The sequence below is a fragment of the Bombus impatiens genome, unplaced genomic scaffold (assembly GCF_000188095.3).
Source record: "Bombus impatiens unplaced genomic scaffold, BIMP_2.2 scf_0442, whole genome shotgun sequence".
In the NCBI taxonomy this organism is placed as follows: Eukaryota; Metazoa; Arthropoda; class Insecta; order Hymenoptera; family Apidae; genus Bombus; species Bombus impatiens.
The window spans coordinates 1,246,447-1,272,509 of record NT_176861.1 but is presented as its reverse complement, the minus strand read 5'-3'; the positions used below and the strand labels follow the sequence as shown (position 1 = coordinate 1,272,509).

Here is a 26,063-nt window from a genome sequence, read left to right as displayed (position 1 = left end):
ATACTTTATACATATACACAGTAAGTTTTTTATTCTAATTTAAATTGCTAAATTATACATATTTTTAATTGTACATCTTGTATAAACTATATTTTTTATGTACAATTATACAATGCACTAAAAAATATTTAGAAATCTGTTACTCGACCTTTCCTTTCCCAATCACCATATCGTGTTGGCTCTGGTCCACGTGGACCTCCTACTTCACCTGTTTCCGGATTAGTATCATTTGGAAATGGTTTCAATGGTTCTTTTTCTTGATAAGGATGTTTGCCTTCTTCCAGTTCTTCCAATTTTTCTATTGCATGTAAAACAATTTTATTTTACTACCACTATTTTTATGAATAATTAATATTATATATTTAATAAATTTCTTAAGGGGGTATTCTAGTCTAGAGGCATGAATTTCGGGCGATTTTTGAAGCTCTGTACAAACGAAACAAAAAATATTTTTGCTATCCTTTTTTTTAGAATTTGTTTATTGATATTTTAAGATTACGTAAAAAATTCACCGAAAAAAACTCAAAATTCACAAAGTTATGAGCTGGCAAAGTGGATGGTACCAAAAAAAAAGGGTGTCCTGGCGTGCATGATTTCAACCCTTTTGGTCATCTGAAACAAAATATGCGAACGAATTCTTAATTAGTATAGATGCCGCTATAGCATGAACCTTGGAAAAGTCAAAATAACATTTTTTCACAAAATGGCGGCCGTTTGAAGGAAAGTTTCTTGTTTCGCATGTTTTTTTAACAATTCCGAATGTTTAAAAAATAGTAAAATTAAAAATTTTGATCTGAGCGTGGTTCAGGCGATAGAGGAATGTTATAAAGAACATTCATACCAAATTTCAAATAAATCGGTTCATTAGAACTTGAGATATCGTGCACGCCAACTCGAAAAAAGTAGTTTCGAGAAAAACGCGTTTAAAGTTTTAAGACAAGTTTCCGGCAATTTTACTCATAGAATGGTACAGCATATTTACATATCGGCAATTCCTGCTCCATACAAGAAACCTTTCTCTATTTCAAAATGCTTATTCTCCGAAGTTCTTTCATGGAGACGAGCAGTCCTGGCTTCCTTTGATGCCTCTGAAGCTCGGAGTTCAGAGTGCTCGATGCGAACTTCGTCTCGCCTGACTGCGAACGCATGAGCTTCTGGGCCAATCGTGATTCCCATGACACTTAAGATTTTTAATATGGGTATAAAACCTTCATTAAAAATACATACTGCGAGGAAAGTGGAAATTTGAATTGTCTGCGTTCCTGCGTGGATGTACTTTGGAGTAAAAGTCCATATTAATAAATTTAACGATTCGTTATTATTTTGGGTTTCAGAACCCAAACATCGTTCCAGTAAAGTATCAGTTGATAAGCTTTCATAAATTGGTTTTATTACTTTTAAAACGTCGTCATTTAGAGGAGAATTTTCATGGTCAAATTCGTCAATAGTACCGTCGGCCACAGCTTTTTGCCACTTGCACCAACTAAATGAACCAAGTGAACAATTCATGTGTTGAGGATTCTTGTTGGTTGAGATTTTATGATAATAGGTTGCCCACACATCTCTCTTCATGTCTTCAACTGAATCTGGATTTCAACGAATTGCCAAGCCATAGTATAAAGATAATTCATTGATAACCTCATCAGTGAGTTTACCAGCGCCTTTGCCGCCAATACCTTTATTATCCTTTTTTGCTTTACGCAACCGTGCACCCATATTACTACTATCGGGTCATCATCGTAGGGGTTAATATAAAGAATGCCTTTGAAAGTTTTTGAGTCACCATGTCCAATGCATCGGACATATTTAGCATTATGCTTGGCTTCCGACCTTTCAAACATTTCAACAATCGCGTCAACCTCCATTTTTCCGGTGCTTCCTTTACGATTTATGGTACAAGATTTCTCATGCTCTTCATACCAATCTTCATAAGCCTTGATGTCATAATTTTTTTTGTGTTTCCATTGATTACACCCTTGGCAAAAACTAGATCTTACTATGGTATCAACAACTTTTTACCAACAACTGTACAACAACTGTATTTACCAACGAACGTAGTAACACCAAAGAGAGAATTGAATTCTCTTTTTTTCCAGGTACCATCGCCGGAAACAGTCAAATGGTTGGGATTAGCTGTAGGATCAGACTCTAATATTAATTCCTTTTCTTCTTTTACGGCTTTTGAAATAATTTGATCGTAAACTGCTGAAGCGGCCACGTATAAATTGTTAAGACAGCTATAATATATGCTAATGGTCAAGCCTTGGCAAATGTCTATCATAGTACAAAATATGTTGATACCTTCTCTTCCAACTCCTAAGAATCTCATAGCTACTACAAGTCTACAATTCACTTGAAATGCTTTATTGATAAAAGGCGATGATTGAACATACCGTACTTCCTCACACCCACATTGTATAGCAATTTTAAACCCTAACCCATGAGCAGCTGTACGAGAAAATTTAATATCTTTCTTACATGTAGAACACAGAATTAACGATGAAAGTGTGGTAAAAACAGAGAAAAATTCTAAAATACAATAGCCATAATTGTTATTAATTAAAACTTCTTCATCTTGCGAACTTTTCAATTTTGCTGCAGATGCACTAGTGAAACTGGTTTCTTCTTCTACAGTAAATTGATTACTGGAAAATCTTCTCTTCTTTGGTCTGCATGCCCGTTTAGAGCTGAATTTTGAATGTTTTTTATCCATTTTACTTTAAAATCTCAATATATAAAACAATTTTTACTTCAAATATTTATAAAACGTTGTCAGAGTTAGCACGTACACGTTGCTTGAAGGCTGGCTCGAAACTAACTTGAAATAAGTACTAAGATGAAAAAATTCCGACAAAATACGTTTTTTTGGCCTTGAATTAAAAATACCTTAAAAAAGGCATAAAATACAGTAATGATTTTATGTCGGATCGGAGCACATGCCGCGTCACAAAAATGGCTATAATTTATAAAATAATTGAAATTTTAAAAAATCCTTTTAAGGGCATATTCTTGAATGTCTAAACTTTGGAAATATGAAAAAAATTTTCGATTTTTTCAAATTTCTAGACTAGAATACCCCCTTAAGATAAATAAATACCTATAGGTGTACGTTCTCTTAATTTTTTTCTAAATTCACGCATTCTTGGACTCTCAGACATTTCATTTTCCTTTGAAAAGAGGATTTGAAATTCTAGAACCAAAATTGTCACATTATTCTTTATATTGTATTTAATACTGCAGATATTGTATTTAATTTTTAAAATACTTACGCATATGTAGAAATTTAGTTGGAAATTTTGTAATTTCATGATTTACTTTTAGTAATTTACTAAAAGTTATAACATTTGTAAACATAACCTTATTCATTATAGTCTTTATATCTTTCTACGATTAAAACGAGATTATGTATATCATACTATACTGAAATTACATAAGAATATATAAGAAATTACTGTTAATGATTTTATTATGGCACAATTGTTATCATACATAATACTTTATATTATATACATATTTACAGCATTAAAAAAGTATACAGAAGATATCACTTATAGTAGGTAGCGAAACAATAAACTGATACATTTAATTTTATATAAACATAGAAGTGAGCACAATAAAAATGACTATTTAATATCTCAGTGAAACATCAAAGCTTGTATGACAGCCAAATTTAATTGTTAAGGAAATAAATGTTAAAATCTCATATGATCTCATTTTATACCTATTCCGTTAACTAGAACTGTAGTCACTAGATTTCATTATTTAAATTTTATTGTAACAATTAAATCTATTAAATAATGTATTAATAAACATAAAAATAGAAATTAGATATTACATTTCTTCATTATAAGCTTTAAGAAAACTAAAAATAATTTATTTCCTCATTTGACTTCTTAAAGTAGTGTTTTTGTTGTCAATAGTGATATCATTATTTGTTATCAATTTAAAATAAAGTAGAGTTTAATAAGTCTAGTTGATATGTTTATACTAGAGGTAATCTAATCAATTACTATTATAACAATACTGATAAAAACGCGTAATATTTCAAACTTAATATATGTATATTAGAATTAAGATAAATTAAATATTCTTTTTTTTCTTCTGAATAGGTTAGAAAAGGTTTACAAATTCATTTATCAAATTTTGTATAATTTAATAAAATGTGTTTATTACAGTATTACTCATCGTACATTTTAAAAAAAATTAGTACAGAAGAAGATTAATGAAGGAGATTAGTGAAAAAAAAGAAAAATTAGAATAAATGCAATTTTGATGTTAAGTTGAATACAAACATACAGTTTTAGCTGTATTTAAAATTGTATTTAAAATCATTTTCGAATTGTTGTGTATGTTATTGTGACATTAAAAAAGTCGATTTATGTTCCTACTGGAAACATTATTTTTCATAATTGCATTATTTTTATCATGTCAGCTACAAAATGTATTAATTTTGATGCGATTCTTTTAATATTTGTCTCTAAGATTAAGATTTTTTTATTAGAAGTTGATATAGAATATAGAATATATATGTACTCAAATGTGCAAAAACATTTATTCCTTTAAGTAGGCCATGGAAAAGTGATTTTGTATTTTACAATATGAAGTTTAAAATACATCAAAATTATTAAGTCTTATATAATCTTTATATATGATTGTCATACAAAAAGGTCTTTAAATAATAAAATAATCATTAATAAGTAATAGTGTAGTCTGATGTATCACTATTTACCCATTTTTTATTATATACTGCCAAAAGTAAAAAAATTAATGCCTAATGTATGCAATTCGTTATACAAGTATATTGTCTAACCTGAAATATATAAAGAAGGAAAATAGATGTATTATTGTTTTGTCTTAAATTTTATAGTTTTAAAATATACAACTTATAATTTACTATAATTATATTTTTATGATGTAAAATGCATTTCATATGCTTCTTAAGGAATACTATGTTGTCAAACATACGTATTCTACAAAAACAAAGCTATAAATATGTTACACAAATGACTGTAAGAGATGCATTAAATGCAGCTCTTGACGAAGAATTAGCACGAGACGAAAATGTATTTATTTTGGGAGAAGAAGTTGCACAATATGATGGTGCTTATAAAGTAACAAAAGGTCTGTGGAAAAAATATGGTGACAAAAGATTAATTGATACACCTATAACAGAAGCTGGATTTTGTGGTTTAGCCATCGGAGCAGCACTTGCTGGTCTAAGACCAATATGTGAACTTATGACATTTAATTTTTCAATGCAAGCTATTGATCGAATAGTAAATGCTGCTGCTAAAAATCTTTACATGTCTGCAAGAAGATATCCTGTACCTATTGTATTTCGTGGTCCAAATGGTAATGCTAAAGGTTTAGCAGCACAACATTCTCAGTGTTTTGGAGGATGGTACATGAGCATACCTGGTTTAAAAGTTATGTCACCAACAACTTGTGAAGATTATAGGGGTAGTTTAAAAGCTGCTGTTCGAGATCCTGATCCTGTTGTAATTTTAGAAAGTGAAGTTTTATATAATGTTCAATTTCCTGTATCAGATGAAGCTATGGATAAAGATTTTGTTATACCCATTGGTAAAGCTAAAATTGAAAAACCTGGTAAAGATATTACTTTAACTGCACATGGTCAAGCTACCTTGTATACAATGCAAGCAGCAGAAATTCTGGCAGGAGAAGGGATAGAAGCAGAAGTGATTAATTTACGTTCTCTTAGACCAATAGATTGGGATACAATTTTTAAATCTGTTACAAAAACCCACAGACTTATGAGTGTTGAATTAGGTTGGCCTATATGTGGAGTAGGCTCTGAGATTGTGGCAACAATAATGGAAAACCCAATATTTTTCCAACTTGATGCACCAGCAGTCCGTTGCACTGGTATTGATGTACCTATGCCATATGCAGAAAATATCGAATATGAATGTACACCAAAAGATCATCATATTGTAGATTATGCTAAAAAAGTTTGTGGTGTAAAAATATAACTCTGCTACATGTCTGAAAAAAATTGTATAATTTTTTTATATGATAACATTTTTTTGTATAATAAAATATATTTATAGTAATAAGTCAAAGCTGAAAAAGTATATACAAATGCAATAGTATTGCATTTATATAAAATTGAATATGCAGAATAGAATCATGCTTTTGTAATCTTAAAACTGAATTTAAAATAAACACATGTATATTATGTCTTTAAAAATTATATTCTTATTTAATGACTCTTAGTTATTAGGGTACTGATAGCAGGTGAATAATTGCATTACTAAATTGAATTTTAAAAAATTCTTGTATCGTGTAGCTTACTAAAAAAAAAAAAAAAATGATTCATTTGAAAATTGCAATATGTATGTGTCTAATGTTGATTTCAGAATATTTAAATTCGATGCTGTACTGATGGCCTTCAGGATATTGAATGTTGAAATATATTGGTGATCATACTGATTGCTGTACAAATGAAGTTCATTTATAACTTGGCTTCTTAGGTAGGTCATATTTATAACAATATTACAATATTATAATTAAACAGGAAATAATTTTAATTAAAAATGTAATTTTTATATTTGGTAGTTTATAAATTAGTATATTGAAAACTAATGTAACAAAAATAAAGGAAAATAAGGAAAAATATGTGATAAATAGAAAATATATAATAAATTATGAGAATTAGAAGAAGGTCATTAACATAATGTAATTTAAATATTTTTTTTAGCCACACACTCTTATAATATAACAATTATGAGTTTGAGAGAAAGGAATATGTTACATAATACGTTTAAAATCTTTCTGTCTACATATAGTAAGAGAATGCCTATCAGAGAAATTAATTTATATTGACAACTGGAAAAGAATTTAAATTGAATTTTAATAGAAGAAGTATAATTAATAGCAATATTAAATCAAAATATTGCTATATGCTGTAATAGAATGTACGAAGCACGAAGGAAAGTTTTTTGGTTTGCAATAATTAGTAGGATAATAGTTTTAAGTTTACAATTCTTTTTTAATTTTATATGTCCTGATCACAATGCAGATGCATTTAAAGCTCCTACTGATAATTCTGAACAAATTTCATTATATGACAGTATAGTAACATTTCTATTTAGTGGTCTTACACGATGGGATGGTGAATACTTTTTGCATATTGCAAAATATGGTTATACATATGAGAACACATTGGCCTTCTATCCATTGTATCCTATGTTACTTCGAATTATTTCTGTTCCTATAAGAAAAATATTCTTTGTATTAAATGTTAATAGTTCTATACTTATTACAGCTATGTTAGTTAATATTATATGTTTTGTAAAATCTGCTGTTATATTTTATGATCTTAGTAAGGCAGTGTTAAAATCAACAAGTGTAGCTTATAAAGCAGCAATATTGTACTGCATAAACCCAGCTACCATATTCTTTTCAGCTGTTTATTCAGAATCTTTATTTGCATACTTATCATATTACAGTATGTTAAGATCCATTAAATTAGATCCATATGTATCTTTTCCAGTAGGTTTATCCATTCTTACAAGATCTAATGGAATGGTTAATATTGGTTTCCCTATATATTATCAATTGCAAAATTTGTTACACACTTATACAGAAAAAAATGTAAACTTTTCATTAAAAACACTTTGTCAATTTATTTCTAAAATAGGTACATTAAAAATATTTTGTCTAATGTTTAATACAATAATTATATCAATAATTCCACTTGTTTTGTTACAAACATATAATTATCTTATGTTTTGTACTCCTAATTTAAATCTAACATTTATTCCTGAACATATTACTAATTTTAGTATAGTTAACAATTTAGTGTTGCCTGGTAATAATAATTTAGAATGGTGCCATTCAAAAATTCCAATGGCATATTCTTACATACAAAAAAGATATTGGAATATAGGATTTCTGAATTACTATGAAATAAAACAAATACCAAACTTTATTTTAGCATTTCCAATATTGTATATTATGATTAGATGTATAAAGGAATATTTTTTTGAACATAAGAAGTATTTTTATACATTGGGATTTATTAAAGTTATTGGAAATGACGTAGAAACTGAAAGAAAAAAGTATCCAACTGAAATGTTAGTATTTGTTATTCATGGTTTATTTTTAACTATCTTCTGTATTCTATTTGTGCACATTCAAGTAAGCACCCGTTTAATAAGTTCAGCAAGTCCATTGATATATTGGTATTGTGCTTTGTCAATGTGTTATTTATGTCCTAATAATGATAATAATTTATATGATGATAAGGAAAATGTATTTTCTAAGTGGAAAGTATTCTTTTTAACAAAGAAGAAATATACTTTGAAGGATAAACTTATATTTTCCTATTTTATAGGATATGGAGTTGTAGGTTGTTTTATGTTCTCAAACTTTTTACCATGGACATAATTTTATATATGCACATATTGTAAAAAGATTATATAGTTAATTTATAAACTTAAAATGAATGTATATACAAAAAATGTAAAATGTCACTATATGAAAAATATTGCTTCATTCTATAATGAAATATAAGATTTAATGTACATTATTATATTATCAAATAAATACTTTATTTAACATGAGATTTTTTATGTTTAAGAATTTCAATTGGTGTTAAGTATAATATTTGTGCACAATCAGAACATTCATATGCTTGTGCATTAGGTTTACGTTTAATGTTGTCATGTTTTTCAACATCTTTTATATCTGCTTTAACACAGGATTGTTGGTGTTGTAATTTTTCTATGCTTGTTAGAATTGCTTGCATGTTACAATTTGAACAATGCCATTGTGTTGCTAAAATTTCTGTAGAAAGTCGATCACTCCATTCAGTTTCTTTCACACTAAAAAGAAATTATACTTTTTGGTTATTTTATATTATTTTGTTTTGTTATAAAAATATATTATTAATTTACCAATTATATGTAATAGTGTTTGTTACGCGAACTCCTCCTTTAATTGAGTTGGGTATTACTACAAAATCTGATTGAAAAGGGTTTGGATCTATCAATATGCTGTTTTCACCACATCCCACATATATTGTTTTAAGATCAGCCGGTAAAAGCCGTTTTAGTGTATATGGAACAGTTGTATGCATATATTCAATTAAATCTTGAGTAAGTGTGTACTCAAATTCACTGAAATCCTGATTTTCATCATTGCTGGTACTTGAATCTGTAAAATATTTATGTATTACTTTTAGAATATAATATTACAACATAAATACATTTATAATATTACATATTAACTTAATATTTTTTACATGTTTCATTCTATACCTTGTAATTGTTGATTTAATAAGAAATCCCATTTATGTCGTAATTTGGTAGCTTTCATCAGTAAAATCTGACCACTATCAGGTATAGGAAATTTTAATTCTAACCAGGAATCACATATCATTCTATAAAAAATAAACAGATATTAATTCAATAAAGATTTTTTTTTAATTTCATTATATATAATATGTACATACATTGAAAATGTACTATTTGTGTCGATTTCACGTGTAAATAAAAGTAATGTTTGTGCAGCAGGCATTCTAAGTGTATTTACTAGATAAGGCTTTGTTGTCTCCAAAAGAGATCTGTTAAATTAATATATGATCAATCAAAGTAAAAGTTTTCATATGCTATCTTAAAATATTATTAAAAGAACTTACAAATATGTTAATATTGTATGTTTTGGACTAACGGCAGTTTTACTTTTAAAACCTGGTATTGATACAATATCAGCTTCCTCCAATTGCAATACTTGGGGATGATTTCCAAAGAAACTCATTGGGTGTAAAGCAATATATGGTTTTGCTTTTGTATGAAACAGTTGCTCGTTTGTTGTCTGCAAAAGTTCATATTATGTAACGACGAATAATTAATTTATTTTAAATATATACGATAATATTACCTTACAATAATTAAATTCATCGGCACATGCAAATTGTGGATATAAACCACTGCAGAGTATTAATTTTAACATTGTTAAATCTTTATAGCTACATGCAGTGGCTGCTGTTAATAGATTTTGCACTTGATTTGGATCATTTTTCATTCGAAATTCGATATCTTTTATGTCAATTTCACCATCATCATGATCATTATCTTCTAATTGAATATCAAATGATTCTAGTTTTAATTGTTTTCGCTTTCTAGGTTCACTTTGTTTGTAGGTTCTTTTTAATGATTTTAAAAGTTTAAGCTCTCCATGTCTTATAGCACGTTCTGCACTGGACATAGAAGAATTTGGTTCTGGGAGACTCCTCAGTAATTTGCAATCCTGTTAGTTAGAAGCAATTAATTTTTAAATAAAGTTTGATAAGCTAATATTAGAAACTTAATAATTTACCTGAAGTAATTCCTTAAACTGTGCTCTCAATTTTGTCATTTCATAAAATCTCTGTTCCTCTAAACCTCTTCTTTTGCACCATTTTCTACTACTGTTACCACTACCTCTGGATTCTTGAGAACTTTGTTGTTTTACTTCTAACCATTCTCTAAATGCATTTAGTAATGTTATTGGATCACCATGATCAGATTCCAATTTTTTCCTAGACGTCTTCAGAATTATTTTTCAAGATTATTGTTTTTTATATGTAAAAAATGTATAAATTACATTTTATTACCTCGCATTCTGAATCCCTATATGCTCTATTTGTAAATGGTGTTTGTATGCTTAAGGCAGCAGCTAATGACAAGACTGGTTCTACTTGGTGAAAAATAGAACCCATTATTAACATTTTCCCTATTGTTATGTCAACAGGTAAGCGTGCGAGTGTTTTTCCAATACATGTTATTTTTTCATTATCCGTTAGCGCACCCTGTAAATTGGAAATATTACTTTATTTATATTAATCATACTCGCGTGTATAGATTATTATGTGACTTATATAAGTATATTAACATGTTCTTTTAAAGATAATATAGAATTTTCAATGTTTTCTGGTGAAGGTGGTTCTATGAATGGAAATTTTCGTGCATCTGGAAGTCCCATTGCAATCATTTGTAGAAGTAAGGAATCTAAAGGTACACGTTGTAATTCAGGAGTTGAGTATTTTTCCAAAGACATATATTCTTCTTCAGAGTATAATCTATAAAAAAAATTGTTTGATTTAAGATCTTAGTACATTAAATCATGAGAATATTACGAAATATATATTCTAGTTTAATAATTGACTACGATACCTATAACATACTCCAGGTCCAGTTCTACCAGCTCTTCCTTTCCGTTGTTCTGCGCTAGCTTTGCTAATCCAAAATTCTTTGAGTCGTTGCATTTTGCATGATGGGTCATAACTCATTTCTTTTACTTTCCCACTGTCAGCAACAAATCTTATTCCATCTATAGTAATAGAAGTTTCAGCAATGTTAGTAGATACAATACACTTTCTCACTCCTTCAGGAGCAAAATCAAATACCTTTAAAAAAGAAAATATGACATGAGTTCTATCAGGATTATAAACATGAATTTTTTGAAGCAAACATGTAAAAATTTACTTTATCTTGCTCACTAATAGCTAGGGTGCTGTGAAGTGCTAAGATAATCCAATTATTTTTTTTTTGGCTATATTCTTTTGCTGCATCTACAACGGCAGTAATTTCACTCATTCCACTTAAAAATATTAATAAATCGCCTTTTTCTTCAGCTGAAAATATCAATTATTACTATGATACAAGTGACTAATTTTTTTTGTAAGAAAGTAAAATCTTCTACCTGGATATTTCTGATCAATCATTTGCATTATTTGTATATAAGGACTTGGATTGAATCTATCATTTTTATATCGAATATCTTCTATAGTAACAGGCCTGTACAATAACTGAATAGGATACAACCTTCCAGGAACCTACAAATTAGTTAATTACATACTATCATAATATCATTCTTAATGGGTTTGTCAGTTAAATGATTATAAATATACCTGTATTACTTTAACATTTTCCTTTGAAAAATAATTATTAAAAAGTTCAATATTAATCGTAGCAGACATAAGTACTAATTTTAGATCTTGCCTTTGATTAATAATACATTTCATAATACCAAGAAGAAAATCTCCATGTAGGTGACGTTCATGCACTTCATCCAAAACAATTACATCATAAGGTAATAATTCAAATTCTCCAGATAACTATGGAAAACATACAATATATCAAATATATATTACAATTACAACATTTAACATGTAAACTATATTACTAGACATTTATTATAGTCTTATTGTTACCTGTCTTAACAAAAGACCTTCTGTTATAAATGTAATTTTGGTATTTTGATTTCTTTGCTTTTCAAAACGTATTTGGTAACCAACATCATTGCAGTTTTCTGTTAATGTTTCAAAAGCAACACGTTTTGCTAAAGATATACAAGCTATTCTTCTTGGTTGTGTACAAGCTATAAAAAGTATTTTTTTAGTATAACATAATATTTCTTGAAAAATTATAGTTTGTTCAATATAATATTTGTAATCTTAAATATAAGACTTATATTGTATGTACCAATTTTTTGAAAACCTGCTGTATATAAGTATTGAGGCACTTGAGTGGATTTTCCACAACCAGTATCACCAGCTATTATAACTACCTGTTCCTGTTTTATTGTTTCAATAATTTCATGTTTATATTGATAAACTGGTAGATTTACTTGTGATTTCCTGAGTTTTTTTAACTTGGCAAATTTTTCTTTTTGCTTAAAGTCTAAATATAAAATAATTATGTTCTGAAACTTCAATAAGCGTTCTTTTGTTAATGCTTTAACTGGCATTACACGTGCAAATAATTCATTAAAATTATAACTTAATTTGAAATTTATGCAATGTAATTTGTGGTATGTTTCTGGCACACCGATAGTATTTAGTGAAAAATTAGGTAAAATATCTGGTGTTCTTAGTTTTTTCTGTACAGTTTCATATTTATTAACAAATCTCCAAAAATCATCAGTATCCTGGATTACATTTAAATTTCCTGAGAATATTTTATTCAATTCATGCTTATATTTATTAAAATAAAAGTCTTCGGTATTCTTATTAGTGATTTCTTGAGAAAAATCACTTTTTTGGTCTAAAATCTCTTTTTTATCATAATCTGTACTGTATGGTAATTTTGAATCGTATTTACTTTTCTTTTGTTCATCATCATATTGATATTTACGCCTAAATTTATTATTAGATTTGTATCGTGAACTCATATTTTAATTAAGAAAAGCAGCGTTTTAAATTGTCTCATGTAACATAACCTTAGCAGTACGTTTATAATATTTAATTATATTTGTGATACCAGTTAATATTAATTATACTTATTATTTATTACAGCTTTACTAGTGGCAACTTTTTATACAAATGTAGGCTATGTCGATTTTTATTTGATTTTTTATACTACAAAATATTTACATAGTCGACTCTCTTAGAAGATAGAACTTAGGTTTTAAAACACAATCTACATTTTTCTATGAAACACTTCCTCTTTACAGCTCATATTTTTTGTTTTATTGTATGAGCGAAGTTTGTTTAAATTAATATATTTACATCTTTTTATGATTTAGCAATTTTTTATCTAATTGTCTCAGAGAAAGCCACTGGTTCATTGCATTCATTATATTGATATTTAACATTTGTCGGTAATAATACGAAATCAATACTAATAAATTTAATTCTTTAATTATCTTAATTTTTTTTCTTAAAATTAAGTTATATAAATATAAGAAATCAAAAGCATATACATAAATACGTATAATTTAAATAGTATTTTCAGTACTTCTCTTGTATCAAAAACTTTTGAAAAATTAAACTTTTTTTGTTTCAATTCCTAAAATATCGATGATCTTGATTGCAAATGTGATTGTTATGTAATACTATTAATCACGTTTTTAGTATTTATATAATCAAATAAATGTTCATAATCCTTTCTAACGGGTCGTCGAAAATTGATTAAATAATAAATTGTACTTATTTTAAAATATTAACGTGTAAAGGAAAATATCTTTGCAAACATATTTAGTATTATAAGGATACGAAAAAATATGTAATGTAATAGTATAAAAATCGAAAATATTTATTTTAATTAGTCTTAATTTAGTATTAAAAGAATATAAATATAATTATACGTATACATATTGTACAAGGTAGTAATATCATAATTTTATATAGAAATAGTATTTATGTTGTACGTTTACAAAATAATGTTTAAAAATACTTCTCATTTTATAAATATACATTTGTGCTAAAATAACATAATTATATACTTATTGAAGAGCGTATTTTTATACTTTCTCTATTTAAAGAAACCATTCTGTGTAGTTAAATAAAGAATGTAAGAATATATCGCAGAAGGTTATCAATATCAAATAAAACTGCGATCGCTGCCGTCTCCACCTATGGATCGCTTCCGGCCAGTGTTACTTTACGCGTTCTCTATGCTGCGTCATTTATCATTGACGGCCGTTAAATCTCGATACCACGGTATACCACGGTAGTTAGTGACAGATAATAACGAAGTCACGGGTCTCGATACGATGCCCATTTTCAGACGCGAGAACCATCGAATTTTCCCGATAATCAATTTTCGAGAGAGAGGAACTCGTGATCGCGTTCGTATCTCTCGAGTCGGTTGACCTTATCACGCTTGCCAGATTAGCGTCAATCGTTTTGATGAGTGTTGCTGCCAGTGTCAGTCAGCAGTGAACATATTCCGTGCATCGTCTGGAAAATGATGGTCACCGTGGTCCAGGCGAAGCTCGCGTCGATGATCATCATCGGCGTTGGCAGCTTTGTCGTTGGTGTTGCACCGGTGTGTTTTGTTTCACGCGTGAGATATCTTCAACAGAAGCTCCTTCTCTCTTGCACACTGTGTTTTGGTGGTGGCGTTCTGTTCGCAACTTCTATTCTGCACATGTTACCGGAAACACGGGAATCTATGTCTAAACACGCAGAACTACTTTTTTCATGCGGATTTCTTCTCTTGTATCTTATAGACGAATGTGTCCATTATTTTTGGGGCAGTGAAGACCAGCATGTTCCGCAGGAACATCGTTACGAAAACTCGAACTGGAATAATGGAAACCAGGCGTACGTATATAAGTACATGCACGATTCTGTTTAATATATCGTGATAATCAAAGATTACTTGTTTAAGAAAAGGATTCTGGAGTATTCTATTGGAGTATTCTATAGCGATACGATGATTAATGGCACTTTCATATCGGAATGGAATTTTTTATATTTAGTTGTAGTGTTGCAACTACGAATTATGTTTACAAGCACTATTTCAAGTTGTTGACATGTCATTTAGAACGTAAAAATTAATGGACAATAGACCGATACACAGAGTAATAGACCACAAATTGAAGATTTTATATGTCATTTCTTTTTATATGGTTGTTTCTTGTTATTCAGAAAATTAATTTTCATTTTACTTTTCTAGAGTACATATACATGTACCTATAGAAGTATATTGATGTAGTATGTATATATTTACATTGATAAATATTAATGTATTAGTACACATATAACATCGTATATAATTCTACGTTAAATAACGTGAAGAGTTTCTTAATCAAGTTTACGAAAGTTTATCAATTAATAGATAAAATTTGTTATCTGCTACCTTACAAACTATCTTTTGTCTCATCTACTTAACTTTGATTCTTTTCCAAAAATAAAGGTTTCGATATACTTGTCAACAGTGACGTTTAATATTTTAGCAATTTTATCTATTGCAGAATAATAGCAGTTTATTTTAACCGGTTTATAAGATTTCTATTTCTAAAATAGCAACTTACATTTAACTTTTGTATTTAATGTTTAATTAGTATTTCGTCTGCAGCTTGAATGAATCAGCCAGTAGTAGGTAATCCTATGTTTAATCCTAGATCGTCTAATAATATACTCCGTGTCTTTGTAAATAACTGATAATGGAAGAGGAGCAGGAAAGTGGTGAGAAGTAGAAATGATATGTTCTTGCGCTTGTCTTCTGATAACTGTGTAATTCTTTTGTTATTTTAATATTATTGGTCGCTTTGGCGTGAAAAATCGGCATAATCTCTGTACGCGGAAAATCGAACGTTAATACGAAGATTGAATATTAAATCAGAAAGACTGATTTATCATTTGATTATCATTGCGATAGGTTGGGTATATATATGTGGATAAATCGAAATGGGTTTAAAATTGGTATGGATCATTTTTTACATTTTTGTAGTATATATATATATATATATATATATTATGTAGCGAGAATATCTGAGTAATATATATATATATATATTATATATTATATATATGCTGTTTATGATATATATATATATATATATATATCATAAACAGCAATTTTGCTTTTTTTCATAATTAAATGAATTACAATAAAATAAATACGAATTTTGTATCAAAATGCGTATGTATACTTTCTCTTTGTATTTGATGAGATCAATTGAACTACTTTGATATGGTACTAATCAAATGCAATACAATTAAAAGATATTAACACGAGATTATCTTTCATTACTGATACCGTCTGTTTTTTTCCAAGCTTGATATAAGAATCGTTTGCACGAAGACTAAGCTGATTTTACGTCGACAGATTGGCTCGCCGCTTTAAAATTCATCTTGGGAGATATTAATGTTCCAAATATTATTTAACTAGGAATTTAATTAAAGAATGTCCACGAACGATGTTACAAGATATAATTACGGTAAAATGAATATAAACGTGTCTCAGAATACCGTGGCCATGGTCTGCTGGTATAAAACGAAATTCACACAGCGTATAAAACGTCTCGAGCTGTTATATCTTTTCTAGCAATGATAGATTGAATTACCAGCTGGGATCAATTGAAATTTCATTTGTGCTAGTTGCATCAAAGTCGACTGATGAACCGGCCATTCGTACGTAAAGTGAAAGTCAATTGTGAAAATGGATTTGTGGATTTACAGGGAGCGTTGCCGGAGTCACTCGCATCAAGTGAGCTATAACACGGGTACGCGGACTGTCAGAGGCGTTCCCAATGCCGACTTTAATACGTCTTATCAGACGAGTCTAGACGGAAACGGAATGGTCAGCAACTGGGAACGCGAAGGTTACGGAGCGGTACAATATACACCGACCGCGCCACATCATTATAACAACGAAGAGACGTTTTTATGCCATGGCAATCATTCAGAGCCGTGCTCAGATTCCAATACCAACATCATGGGACTTTTATTGGCGCTCACGGTCCATGCTGTCCTCGAAGGACTGGCGGTTGGCCTGCAAAAGGCTACGTCCGAAGTGTGTAATGCTTCCAAATAGCGTAAACGTGATATGGACGATACGATATGGCGATAAATCGAGGATATCTATGCATTTATGGGGAATATAATTTTTGTATAATCTTTGATTACAGGTATTTTTGTTAGTTGGAGCAGTAGCTTCCCATAAGTTCGTCGTTGGATTCTGTTTAGGATTAGAACTAGCCGGAGCTAATAGCACTCTTTTTAGGCTCGTACTAGCAATCTTTGTATTCTCCGCTGGATCTGCAGTTGGTATAGGAGTCGGAATGTTAACATTCAAAGTGAGTAAGAAATTTACGTCTGTTTAACTTGGTTCTAATTTACAATCAATATGGTTCTTTGACCTATGCTTAATCCAATTTCATACAAATTATATTTCCTCGTCGTATATCTAGATATTTAATAAAAATCGAAAAAATGATTTAAGAGCTAAGAGTTTAATCAATTGTAATTTTTGAATAATATTATTAAATTTAAGTTTAATCGTTCTAATTTCTGAAAAAGACTAATTCTAATTAAAATGATTTAGTTGATTGAAAAATGAACGCAAGAGGGTTAAATCCCAGGAATAGAAAACAGTAATTTGCGTAATGATTTGTGTAGATGCAGAATAAGTGGACAGACGTAGCTGTACCGATTCTTCAAGGTTTAGCAGGTGGAACGTTATTGTACGTAACGGTTAGCGAAATCTTGCCAAGAGAGAGGGCGAGATGGCACAGAAATCTGCGACGATCCGCCGGCGTTTGGCAGCTCTTGTCCGTGATTCTTGGCTTTGTCGTTATTTACCTTTTGAATAACTACGTGGCAACGTGAATTTACAATTCTACTTTTAGCTATTTGATAGAATAAATTGTTCAACAAACGAAATTCAACAGTAGCGTATCAAGAACTACAAGGGAAGAAAAATGTTACGCGAGCTTCTCTGGAATAAATTTACCCGAGAAGCTATCTTTATTCAGGTTTAAATACAAGTTTCACGTACACGGAATATCGTGACGAGAAAGAGATACAAAGAGCTGGAGCAATTGAATGAGGAGAGACAAAAGAGAAAAGATAACACCCTTTAAAATATTGTACAAAAATAGAATGTTGCAACGAAATCGATAAAATGTTTTAATTCTCGTTTGTTCTATTTTTTTACACGTTCACAGTTTGTTGTTTAAAGAGTATAGAATACAAGTTACAGTACCTGCAGCTTGGATGTTTGCGATGAATTTATGAAAGGATTTCCAGAATTATGTAGGACAGAATTTTTATTTTTTATAAAGTAAAATTACGTGTAGTTTTATCAAGTTGGTGTTTACCAAATATTATAGGCGTGAAATTGAACTTCATCCGTCAAGTTACCATACAAAACACAATTATTTTTGTATCGCGTATTTCATTAATTTTCATAAAAATGAATCATCAAAATCAACGATAAGAATAATACGAATCACTAGTTACATCGTGCAAAACGGATAATGAATACAATTAGCGAAATAGATTATTAGCATATTCGCTCGTCAATAATCACCTAAGAAATTCGTTAATGTTAACGATTACAATCACTAGCGTGAATAAAATCTACCATTACTTTTATTTTTATACGTATACCTCCGCTTTATGTAGCGAGAATATCTGAGTAAGTGGATGATCGAGGGGAAAAGTAATAAAACCTATGTCATGAGATCTGCAGCTTCAGCCTATAATTACATCTACATTACCGTTTATAAATATCAGGACACTTACAGAAACTAAGATAAACATAAGATATATTTATTTAGATAATTAACATAAGATTTATTTAGATAAAAAAATTATAATTTATTTAGATAAATAACAGAGATATTTATTTAGAGTTAGCTTATATAAAAATCTAGTCTACGAATCGCCAATCTTTATTAATCATATTCACAAAACTATGATTTTGCGCTGAATTTACAAATTATTAATCTTCGTTTGCATATCAACGGAATCTCACGTAATTCAATATTTAGCGGAGTGGCGTGGGGGTTAACTTACCGCAAGTTACGCCACCGATCAACTCGGCTATCCTCCTCTGACTATGCAACGCGCACCCTAATCTACGTTACAGTAAGCATTTACCATCGCGTTCATTAGCATCAAGTTGTTGCTGATTCCTTGGCAAGATTAGCACAATCGATTCGATTAACGTGTACGACACGACGAACAACGAACAAGATTTTACGCGATAACAAACGTGACAACGAGAGCTTTGTACATCCAACGAAGCTTTGAACGAATCGAAAGACGTATCTCTGTCATCATCAAACGCAACGACGTGACGCATTGAACGCGAATTGTGAATTATTCGGTCTGTCACCACAGAGATTGGGAAAGTGACGTATCTTTATTAGCATCGTTGTCATTTCCCCTTTCGTCAGAAGCTACCCCATTGATAGAATTTGACTAATCGTTTGTTTTCATCTCTTCTTTTATCCATTTGATCTGTCCCATTTCGTATCTTTTTTTGTTCTTTTTTTACGCTTGTTCGAAAAATGGTATGAAAATATCGTATTATATTCATTTTTATACAATTGATTTTATTTTAAAACATGCAGGTTGCTTTTTTAATACCTTTCTCTTTTACGCTTGTTTGTTTTAATTAATTACTTGCAGCTGTATCATAAGTGTCATCGAAATCACAAGTTGGTTTTATAAATTTTCGAAAACATTAATCTGCTTTAAAAATTGTCTTTCAATTGCAACATAACGAATAATCGACCGTTTTACTATTTCTGTGATCTCTGCGAAATATCTGTACTTGCATAAAATACGTATGTATATACATTTCCAGATTGGTATCGAACTTTATCAATATAATCATTAATAATCATTACGGTGCCAATGAAATTTTAAAACGTGGTATATTCGTAAAACGCGTTTACGAATGTTCGAATATTTCCAGTGAATCGCCGCAAGTAAACCGTACGTAGTGTCGTTCGATATCTTCGATAACAACTGCTCTGAGCAAGCGAAAGTTTATCCAAAATTCCCCTTATCGAAAGTATAATCCGCAGGAGAGTAAAACTGTTGGAGGAATTTTCTTGAAACTTCACGAAATCTTTTATGCGGCTCACGTGGAGGGAGCACGAACGTTCAATCGACTTTAAATTCCCTAATAAAGGATCGAAACGCGAGTTCTCGCGATAGCGTGGCAAGCAAGACGATGACAGTGAACTTGATCCGATCTGATATCATCGAGTATCAAGAAACCGTGCTTATCTTTCGCTATAGTGACCCAACTTTCTGCTTCTGGCCGTGAGAGAAATCAATGCATTTTGTCGACGAAGAAATAAATGGAGCTCGTGCATTGAATATATTTGCGATCGGTCGACTCCAAAAACATCGAAGGACCAGCAATTACATGGAAATGAAATTTCGATGTTATCGTCGTTGGTTTTGCTGGGATTTAGTTTGGAGTTTGAAGTGGTCGTTTCGAAGCTTTCATCGATTCTCGTTTGATTCGTCTTGAACGCATTACGGTTCGCTGTTTATTCCCTTCGAGTTCAGCGTTCATGAATTTTACAACGAGATGGTGTGATAGAAGATCGAACTTCTTTTAATATAAAAATACTTTTGTGAAATTGCATCGTTTCATTGAAGAAGATAGGCATTACAAAATTACACGGTTATTTGTTGATCATCGTTAACTGTTTCTTCTCTTCTTTACTTTTTTATTCCTACGTATTTTTGAAATTTGGTAGGAGAAAGTAGTGTAATGTCGACCAAAGTTAATTCTATTCCGTACAGTATAGTACAATACGGTCCCATATTATTTACTTTACTATTAGAAATTTTAATTTAAAAATATTATTAAAAATGATTAAAAAATTAATTTAATTAATTTTTGTACATGATCCGAGACATTAAACGTAGAACGTTATATTTCGGAATAATATCTGGTTTTTCGGATAATTAATTATTCTAGGCGACGTCGTCAGCATTAAAACTAGACGTTCGCAACAGGAAACATAAGAGGAATTGCAGGAATGACAGGAAAAAGTTCGTGATATTTCCGATTTATTTATCAGAGGCTTTGATTATGAGATATATATTTAATAAACATTTACTGACTTTCCTCTCATCAGTTCGTGTACATCGCAAAAAAAAGCAGATATTTATCGATGCTAATATGGATGAGATTAATGTGTACTCTGGTAAATATTGACCAGCATGAAATACATCGTTCAATGTGTAAATTCTAAATCGGTTTACCCAGTTTCAACAGTGACGTAAAATTTTCAACGAATCATTAATAAATACCCATACACGTTGAAAACACATTCCCTAAATACGTTTATCAAAGAGTAGAGATTATTAAAGAGTGGTTAATTCAAATTGAAATGGCGAATATTTTGTTTAAAGAAATCGAACTATAATGGACAAAAATTGAAGATGGTAGAAAGTATATTGCTTCGTTTGCTTCGTTGAAGGAAATTCGTTCCTGTTATTAGCTCCTCGATCGAGAACATATTTTACGACAAATAGAAAACGTAGTACTCTCGTTCTACTCTCTTTCCACTTTTCTTTCCTTCATTTCTTTTTTCTTCGCCGATCGAGGCAATTTCTTGGCCACCGAACGCGTAAAAGAATTCCACAGACTTCTTCCGGTAATAAACCAACTAATAGAAAACTTCATTCCACCAAGGCAGAACGATCGGTGCGATTTAAAATTAGCCGGTCGCTTTTAACTGGAACAAGATAAATCCCTTCCCCGGGCGGAAGTAACGAACGCGATTACGAGAGGGAAGATAAAACGAACCACTTAGGGCACGAATGTATTCCAAGAAAGTGCTGGATTCAAGTAACTCGCTAATGGATTAAATTCTCCGGCGTAATTTCACGTTCTAAACAATCGATGCGCGGGGAAAGATCCCGTCATGGGAAACAGGCCAGCGAGACAGGGAAAGAAAACGTTCAAACCGACTCTATAATCGCGCTGCAATTACCGTCAGGCAGTGGACTCACGAATTTTTCGTGAAAGAACGCCCGTGAAAGGACAGCCCGCCTCCATTTCGTAAATTGCACGACGAATGGAGAACTTCGTGCTTGAAACGCCGACGGATAATTAAGACTTGTTTGTAACTGTTAACGGTGCAGAATAAAAAGTTCTAAAAAAAAAAAAAAAAGAGAGAAGAAGGAAATAAAAAAAGAAAAATTTCGAGAGAAATGATACGACGTTATTTATGCACGTTGCTATTGTTCTTGCCTCGCGGAAATTAATATGGAGGAAACATAGCCGGAAATTCGAAGTCTTTACGACAAAATGTAACAGTGCTTTTTATGCAATTGTACTTGTTAAGATGTAGAAGGTTTACGCTTGGCCAGGTTCCGTGATAGCCGACGATATATGTTAACCGATGATGTATTTTAAATTCTTAATATCTTACGAACGCTGTGAGAGTAGCTGTACGTCATCTTTTTGCTCGGTAAGAAGCAAAAGTGTGCTTTAAGGACCAGCTAGTTGTGTAGACGTGTTAACGATTTAAGGGTGATTATGATATGATAAGTAGCGATCTAAAATCCTTAAAGGATCTTAATAGTTTAATAGAAGAATTAAGTAAATGTAAAGATAAGTAAAAATCGTAGAGAAAATTCGAGTTGATGTAATCTCTAAAAGAGCAGTTCATATAAAAGGGTTTTCTACGAGTAATGAAAAGAAATGTTATATTCTTAATACCTTGTAATTCCTATTTTGATATTGAAATTATTTTAACTTTTTTGATTATATTCAAGTGAAACACCAAGAAGGATATGATTTGTAATATTTTTCTAAAAGATAAAAAGATGAAAGCAACTACCTGTAACAAATAAAGCAAATTAATATTTCTGTAAAGTATACAGCAAACAGGCTACATATTAGTATTTAAAAAGTTGAATGGTATGATTGTTCGATAAATCTGAAACTTTAATCTGTTATTTCCTATTACTATAGATTGTATTGTCCAATAAAACAATGACGTGCAACCAGATTTGTATTTATAGCAAAACAAAATGGAGAGGAAATGGAAAGCTGCAATTTTTCAAGGTTTTAATAGGAGTTGGGAAAGGTTATGTATATGGCTTTCGAGCTTATCCGTTCCATTAACGGCGTTGAAAAGCAGCAATAAAATAAATGGAGCATTGCCCTGCGAGAAACAAATCGGGATTTAGACCTTTTGATGCTTTTCAATTCACACGGGAAAGCTCATTAATTTTATCCGTTTCTCCGGTGACTTTCTATAGTGAACAATTTGAGCTTGGAAAATATTATTCAAATTCGTACAAATGTTTAAAAACTAATTAAATATTTTAAGATACTATATAAAATTGTTGTTTCTCATTTTGGTGCTCTTTTACACGAGTTTCTTGCTAAATATTTGGTGCAAATAAACGAATATTTACTTCATAGCTATTTATTCTCTAAACAGAATAATTTCCACAATTTGTATAATGAAAATAAGTAACGAATATTATTACATTCTGCAAATTACTAATTTATAGCATGATTGTTCCATTAAAAAAAAAAAAAAAAAGAAATGATTATCTCAACTTGAGAGATATCGTTTATCAATGAAACAAAGCAGAATGCACAATGAAAATTTCGATTAAAGTTGCTTCGATGAACTATAGATATCCTGTGGTTGTATTAAAAAGATACAATAACGAAATTTATTGTTTGTACAGCAGCAACCATAAATGAAATATCGTCCTTTGAAATTGAGCACAACCAGCAGGCTATCGAACACACACTTCGCGTAATTCATCGTATTATGTGTTGCATTACAATAGCAGCACGTATTCACTTTGTAAAAATTGTTAGTAATCAACTTAATAAAATTGCATCAGCTTAACACGTTCACCGAGGATTCAATTTTCATCGAACGCTGCATTGTAAGAGATAATATATTTGAATATAATAGCTATCCGTATATCGTAAAATTTTACCTATGCCTGTTATGAATCATTATACAAATTTTTTCCACATTTTCACGGTTAGTGTATCAATTTTCCAGAATAAATCATTCTACATCGAAGGATTATAAATGGTCTGTGAATTTTTATGCATTAATATGAAAAGTAAAGGAATAAAAGTTCGTAAAACGCGAACAGTGTATTCATAAAAATATTAATTCGCATAAAAATCTACAGCCTAATTATGACGAATGTAAATGACTTAGAATATTATTATGTTCGTGGTAAAATGGAATTTCGGCAAATAGAAATCCTCCTATAGCTACATCAATATTTTAATTAAATAACTATACTTTAATATCTATCACCTTAATGATAAAGTTCTTACGTAAATTTACGTAATTCTACAAGGCAATCACTTGAAAAAAAAAAAATAACGAAAAGAAATTGAGAAATTTCTATCACGCTTCGACTACCTATAACAACAGCTGTCAAAGGAGTGATAGATCTTTAGCTATCGGGATTCATTTTTCATCAGACTTCATTCGAATAATGCGTCACTGGCCCTAGAATATTAATCATTGCTTCTGCAAAATTTTGTAAAGATTTCATGGCTTTTACTGTGTTAACATAATAACTGATTTAAAGTGCTTGATAAAAATCTAAAGGAACTACCACGTTGTATTTCTTTCTTTTTTTTTAACTATGTCTATAGAGATATTAAGTAGTTTAGTTGTGACTACAACTGAAATGAGATTCTCATCTTATTGTCTGCGCGAGACTTTCGACTTTCCAACGGTATCTTTTTTTTTTTTATTCGAATCATTAACTCGTTCTCGTGTACGTAATACGATGTCCCAGTAAATATAGCAGATACTGAAGCGTGCACTTCACGAGCCCTTAACTCTTACTTTCTTTCAGCAAAGTTATTGATCAACCTGGCATCGTTTCATTAACTTTAAAAATAACCCTGTGAAAATAAGTATTCAGAGTAACGAAGAGGATCAGAGCACGCACTCTTCTTCCGCTGATCGATTTGTTATATCGTTCCTGAAAAATTAATTTCACGAATCAGGCTATAGAATGTAACTTCTCTCAAGTATAGATCGAGTTCCGTGAAACATGCTACCATTATCTTTCTAATCACCGTGTAATTATTTAGAATTACTGTGTCTTACAAAATATTATGTTATCCAATATTTTGTAAACAAATGTATTTAACATCAGTAGTATAATTATATACAGGGTGGTTGGTAACTGGTGGTACAAGCGGAAAGGGGGTGATTCTGTGCGAAAAAAGAAGTCGAAAATATAGAATAAAATTTTTTTTTTCTTTTTTTTTCAAATTTTTCCATCGAGACAACGATCTACAGTGAGATCCGTTATAACGAGACGTGATAAAGTGCACGCGTACCGAGGGAAAATTCAAAGTCGATTTTCTCGAAAACAAAGCCTCAAACGAAAAATTTTTATTCTACATTTTCGACTCTTTTTTTCGTGTAGAATCACCCCCTTTCCGCTTGTACCACCAGTTACCAACCACCCTGTATAATTGACAAAAATTATTGTAAGATAATTGACAAAAGTTATTCGCTAGCAAGTATAATTATTCACAAATTCTTGATCTCGTGACTTTTTTCTCACGAGTTGACATTCTTTTGTATTTTGTTCGACATAATCGCAAATTGTCTCTCAGCGATCGTTTCCAAGGAATAAAAAGAATGTGCGAAAAAAGAGGAAGCTCTGGTATTTCTAATGCGAATGTCTAATTTGAACTGAGCTAAACAAAATCATTTTATCATAATTACTGCGTTACTATTTGACTTGTTTGTACGCTATCTTCGCGCGACCCTTCTTTCCAGTTTTGATTCGTATAATAGAAATTAAAAAGTACCTGGATATGTAACAA

At 30.5% G+C, this 26,063-nt stretch overlaps 6 protein-coding genes across 6 annotated transcripts; 3 read left to right on the top strand and 3 right to left on the bottom strand.

The window, feature by feature from the left end:
- Positions 1-97: 97 nt before the first annotated feature.
- LOC100744256 (succinate dehydrogenase assembly factor 4, mitochondrial) lies at positions 98-3,743 on the bottom strand. The gene is made up of 4 exons (XM_003490467.4): positions 3,519-3,743; positions 3,270-3,420; positions 3,098-3,190; positions 98-298 (listed from the first exon to the last, which is right to left on the bottom strand). The coding sequence occupies exons 2-4, from the start codon at positions 3,364-3,366 to the stop codon at positions 129-131; spliced, it is 360 nt and encodes a 119-aa protein (XP_003490515.1). The 5' UTR covers positions 3,367-3,420; positions 3,519-3,743; the 3' UTR covers positions 98-128.
- LOC105680920 lies at positions 513-1,705 on the bottom strand. The gene is made up of 2 exons (XM_033321393.1): positions 983-1,705; positions 513-612 (listed from the first exon to the last, which is right to left on the bottom strand). Exons 1-2 carry the CDS (start codon positions 1,570-1,572, stop codon positions 609-611), a joined length of 594 nt encoding a protein of 197 aa, XP_033177284.1. The 5' UTR covers positions 1,573-1,705; the 3' UTR covers positions 513-608.
- Positions 3,744-4,197: 454 nt separating the features above from the next.
- LOC100744493 (pyruvate dehydrogenase E1 component subunit beta, mitochondrial-like) lies at positions 4,198-6,849 on the top strand. Its single transcript, XM_012387055.3, has 2 exons — positions 4,198-6,494; positions 6,722-6,849. Exon 1 carries the CDS (start codon positions 4,920-4,922, stop codon positions 5,991-5,993), a length of 1,074 nt encoding a protein of 357 aa, XP_012242478.1. The 5' UTR covers positions 4,198-4,919; the 3' UTR covers positions 5,994-6,494; positions 6,722-6,849.
- Positions 6,850-6,895: 46 nt separating this feature from the next.
- On the top strand, positions 6,896-8,495 carry LOC117151103 (GPI mannosyltransferase 2). The gene has a single exon (XM_033321392.1). The coding sequence runs from the start codon at positions 6,937-6,939 to the stop codon at positions 8,410-8,412; it is 1,476 nt and encodes a 491-aa protein (XP_033177283.1). The 5' UTR covers positions 6,896-6,936; the 3' UTR covers positions 8,413-8,495.
- A 55-nt stretch (positions 8,496-8,550) lies between these two features.
- LOC100744024 (probable ATP-dependent RNA helicase DHX34) lies at positions 8,551-13,179 on the bottom strand. Its single transcript, XM_012387059.3, has 15 exons — positions 12,492-13,179; positions 12,221-12,387; positions 11,918-12,124; positions 11,710-11,842; positions 11,493-11,641; positions 11,181-11,413; positions 10,900-11,086; positions 10,622-10,816; positions 10,345-10,554; positions 9,907-10,275; positions 9,665-9,840; positions 9,479-9,589; positions 9,285-9,406; positions 8,922-9,180; positions 8,551-8,849 (listed from the first exon to the last, which is right to left on the bottom strand). The coding sequence occupies exons 1-15, from the start codon at positions 13,177-13,179 to the stop codon at positions 8,576-8,578; spliced, it is 3,480 nt and encodes a 1,159-aa protein (XP_012242482.1). The 3' UTR covers positions 8,551-8,575.
- Positions 13,180-14,332: 1,153 nt separating this feature from the next.
- Positions 14,333-18,925, top strand: LOC100743794 (zinc transporter ZIP3). The gene is made up of 4 exons (XM_012387034.3): positions 14,333-15,055; positions 16,919-17,252; positions 17,368-17,535; positions 17,858-18,925. The coding sequence occupies exons 1-4, from the start codon at positions 14,697-14,699 to the stop codon at positions 18,065-18,067; spliced, it is 1,071 nt and encodes a 356-aa protein (XP_012242457.1). The 5' UTR covers positions 14,333-14,696; the 3' UTR covers positions 18,068-18,925.
- The last annotated feature ends 7,138 nt before the right edge of the window (positions 18,926-26,063 follow it).

Bases quoted from the DNA above. Each gene is read 5' to 3' on its own strand.
- LOC100744256 (XM_003490467.4), bottom strand. From the start codon at position 3,366: ATGAATAAGGTTATGTTTACAAATGTTATAACTTTTAGTAAATTACTA. The intron at 3,191-3,269 runs GTAAGTATTTTA...TTTTGGTTCTAG, and splicing joins AACTAAATTTCTACATATGC to AATTTCAAATCCTCTTTTCA. The intron at 299-3,097 runs GTATTTATTTAT...TACATGCAATAG, and splicing joins AAGAGAACGTACACCTATAG to AAAAATTGGAAGAACTGGAA.
- LOC100744493 (XM_012387055.3), top strand. From the start codon at position 4,920: ATGCATTTCATATGCTTCTTAAGGAATACTATGTTGTCAAACATACGT.
- LOC105680920 (XM_033321393.1), bottom strand. From the start codon at position 1,572: ATGAAGAGAGATGTGTGGGCAACCTATTATCATAAAATCTCAACCAAC.
- LOC117151103 (XM_033321392.1), top strand. From the start codon at position 6,937: ATGTACGAAGCACGAAGGAAAGTTTTTTGGTTTGCAATAATTAGTAGG.
- LOC100743794 (XM_012387034.3), top strand. From the start codon at position 14,697: ATGATGGTCACCGTGGTCCAGGCGAAGCTCGCGTCGATGATCATCATC. The intron at 15,056-16,918 runs GTACGTATATAA...GTGGATTTACAG, and splicing joins TGGAATAATGGAAACCAGGC to GGAGCGTTGCCGGAGTCACT. The intron at 17,536-17,857 runs GTGAGTAAGAAA...TGATTTGTGTAG, and splicing joins TCGGAATGTTAACATTCAAA to ATGCAGAATAAGTGGACAGA.
- LOC100744024 (XM_012387059.3), bottom strand. From the start codon at position 13,179: ATGAGTTCACGATACAAATCTAATAATAAATTTAGGCGTAAATATCAA. The intron at 11,642-11,709 runs GTAGAAGATTTT...TGATATTTTCAG, and splicing joins GATTGATCAGAAATATCCAG to CTGAAGAAAAAGGCGATTTA. The intron at 9,590-9,664 runs GTAAGTTCTTTT...TTAATTTAACAG, and splicing joins CATACAATATTAACATATTT to ATCTCTTTTGGAGACAACAA.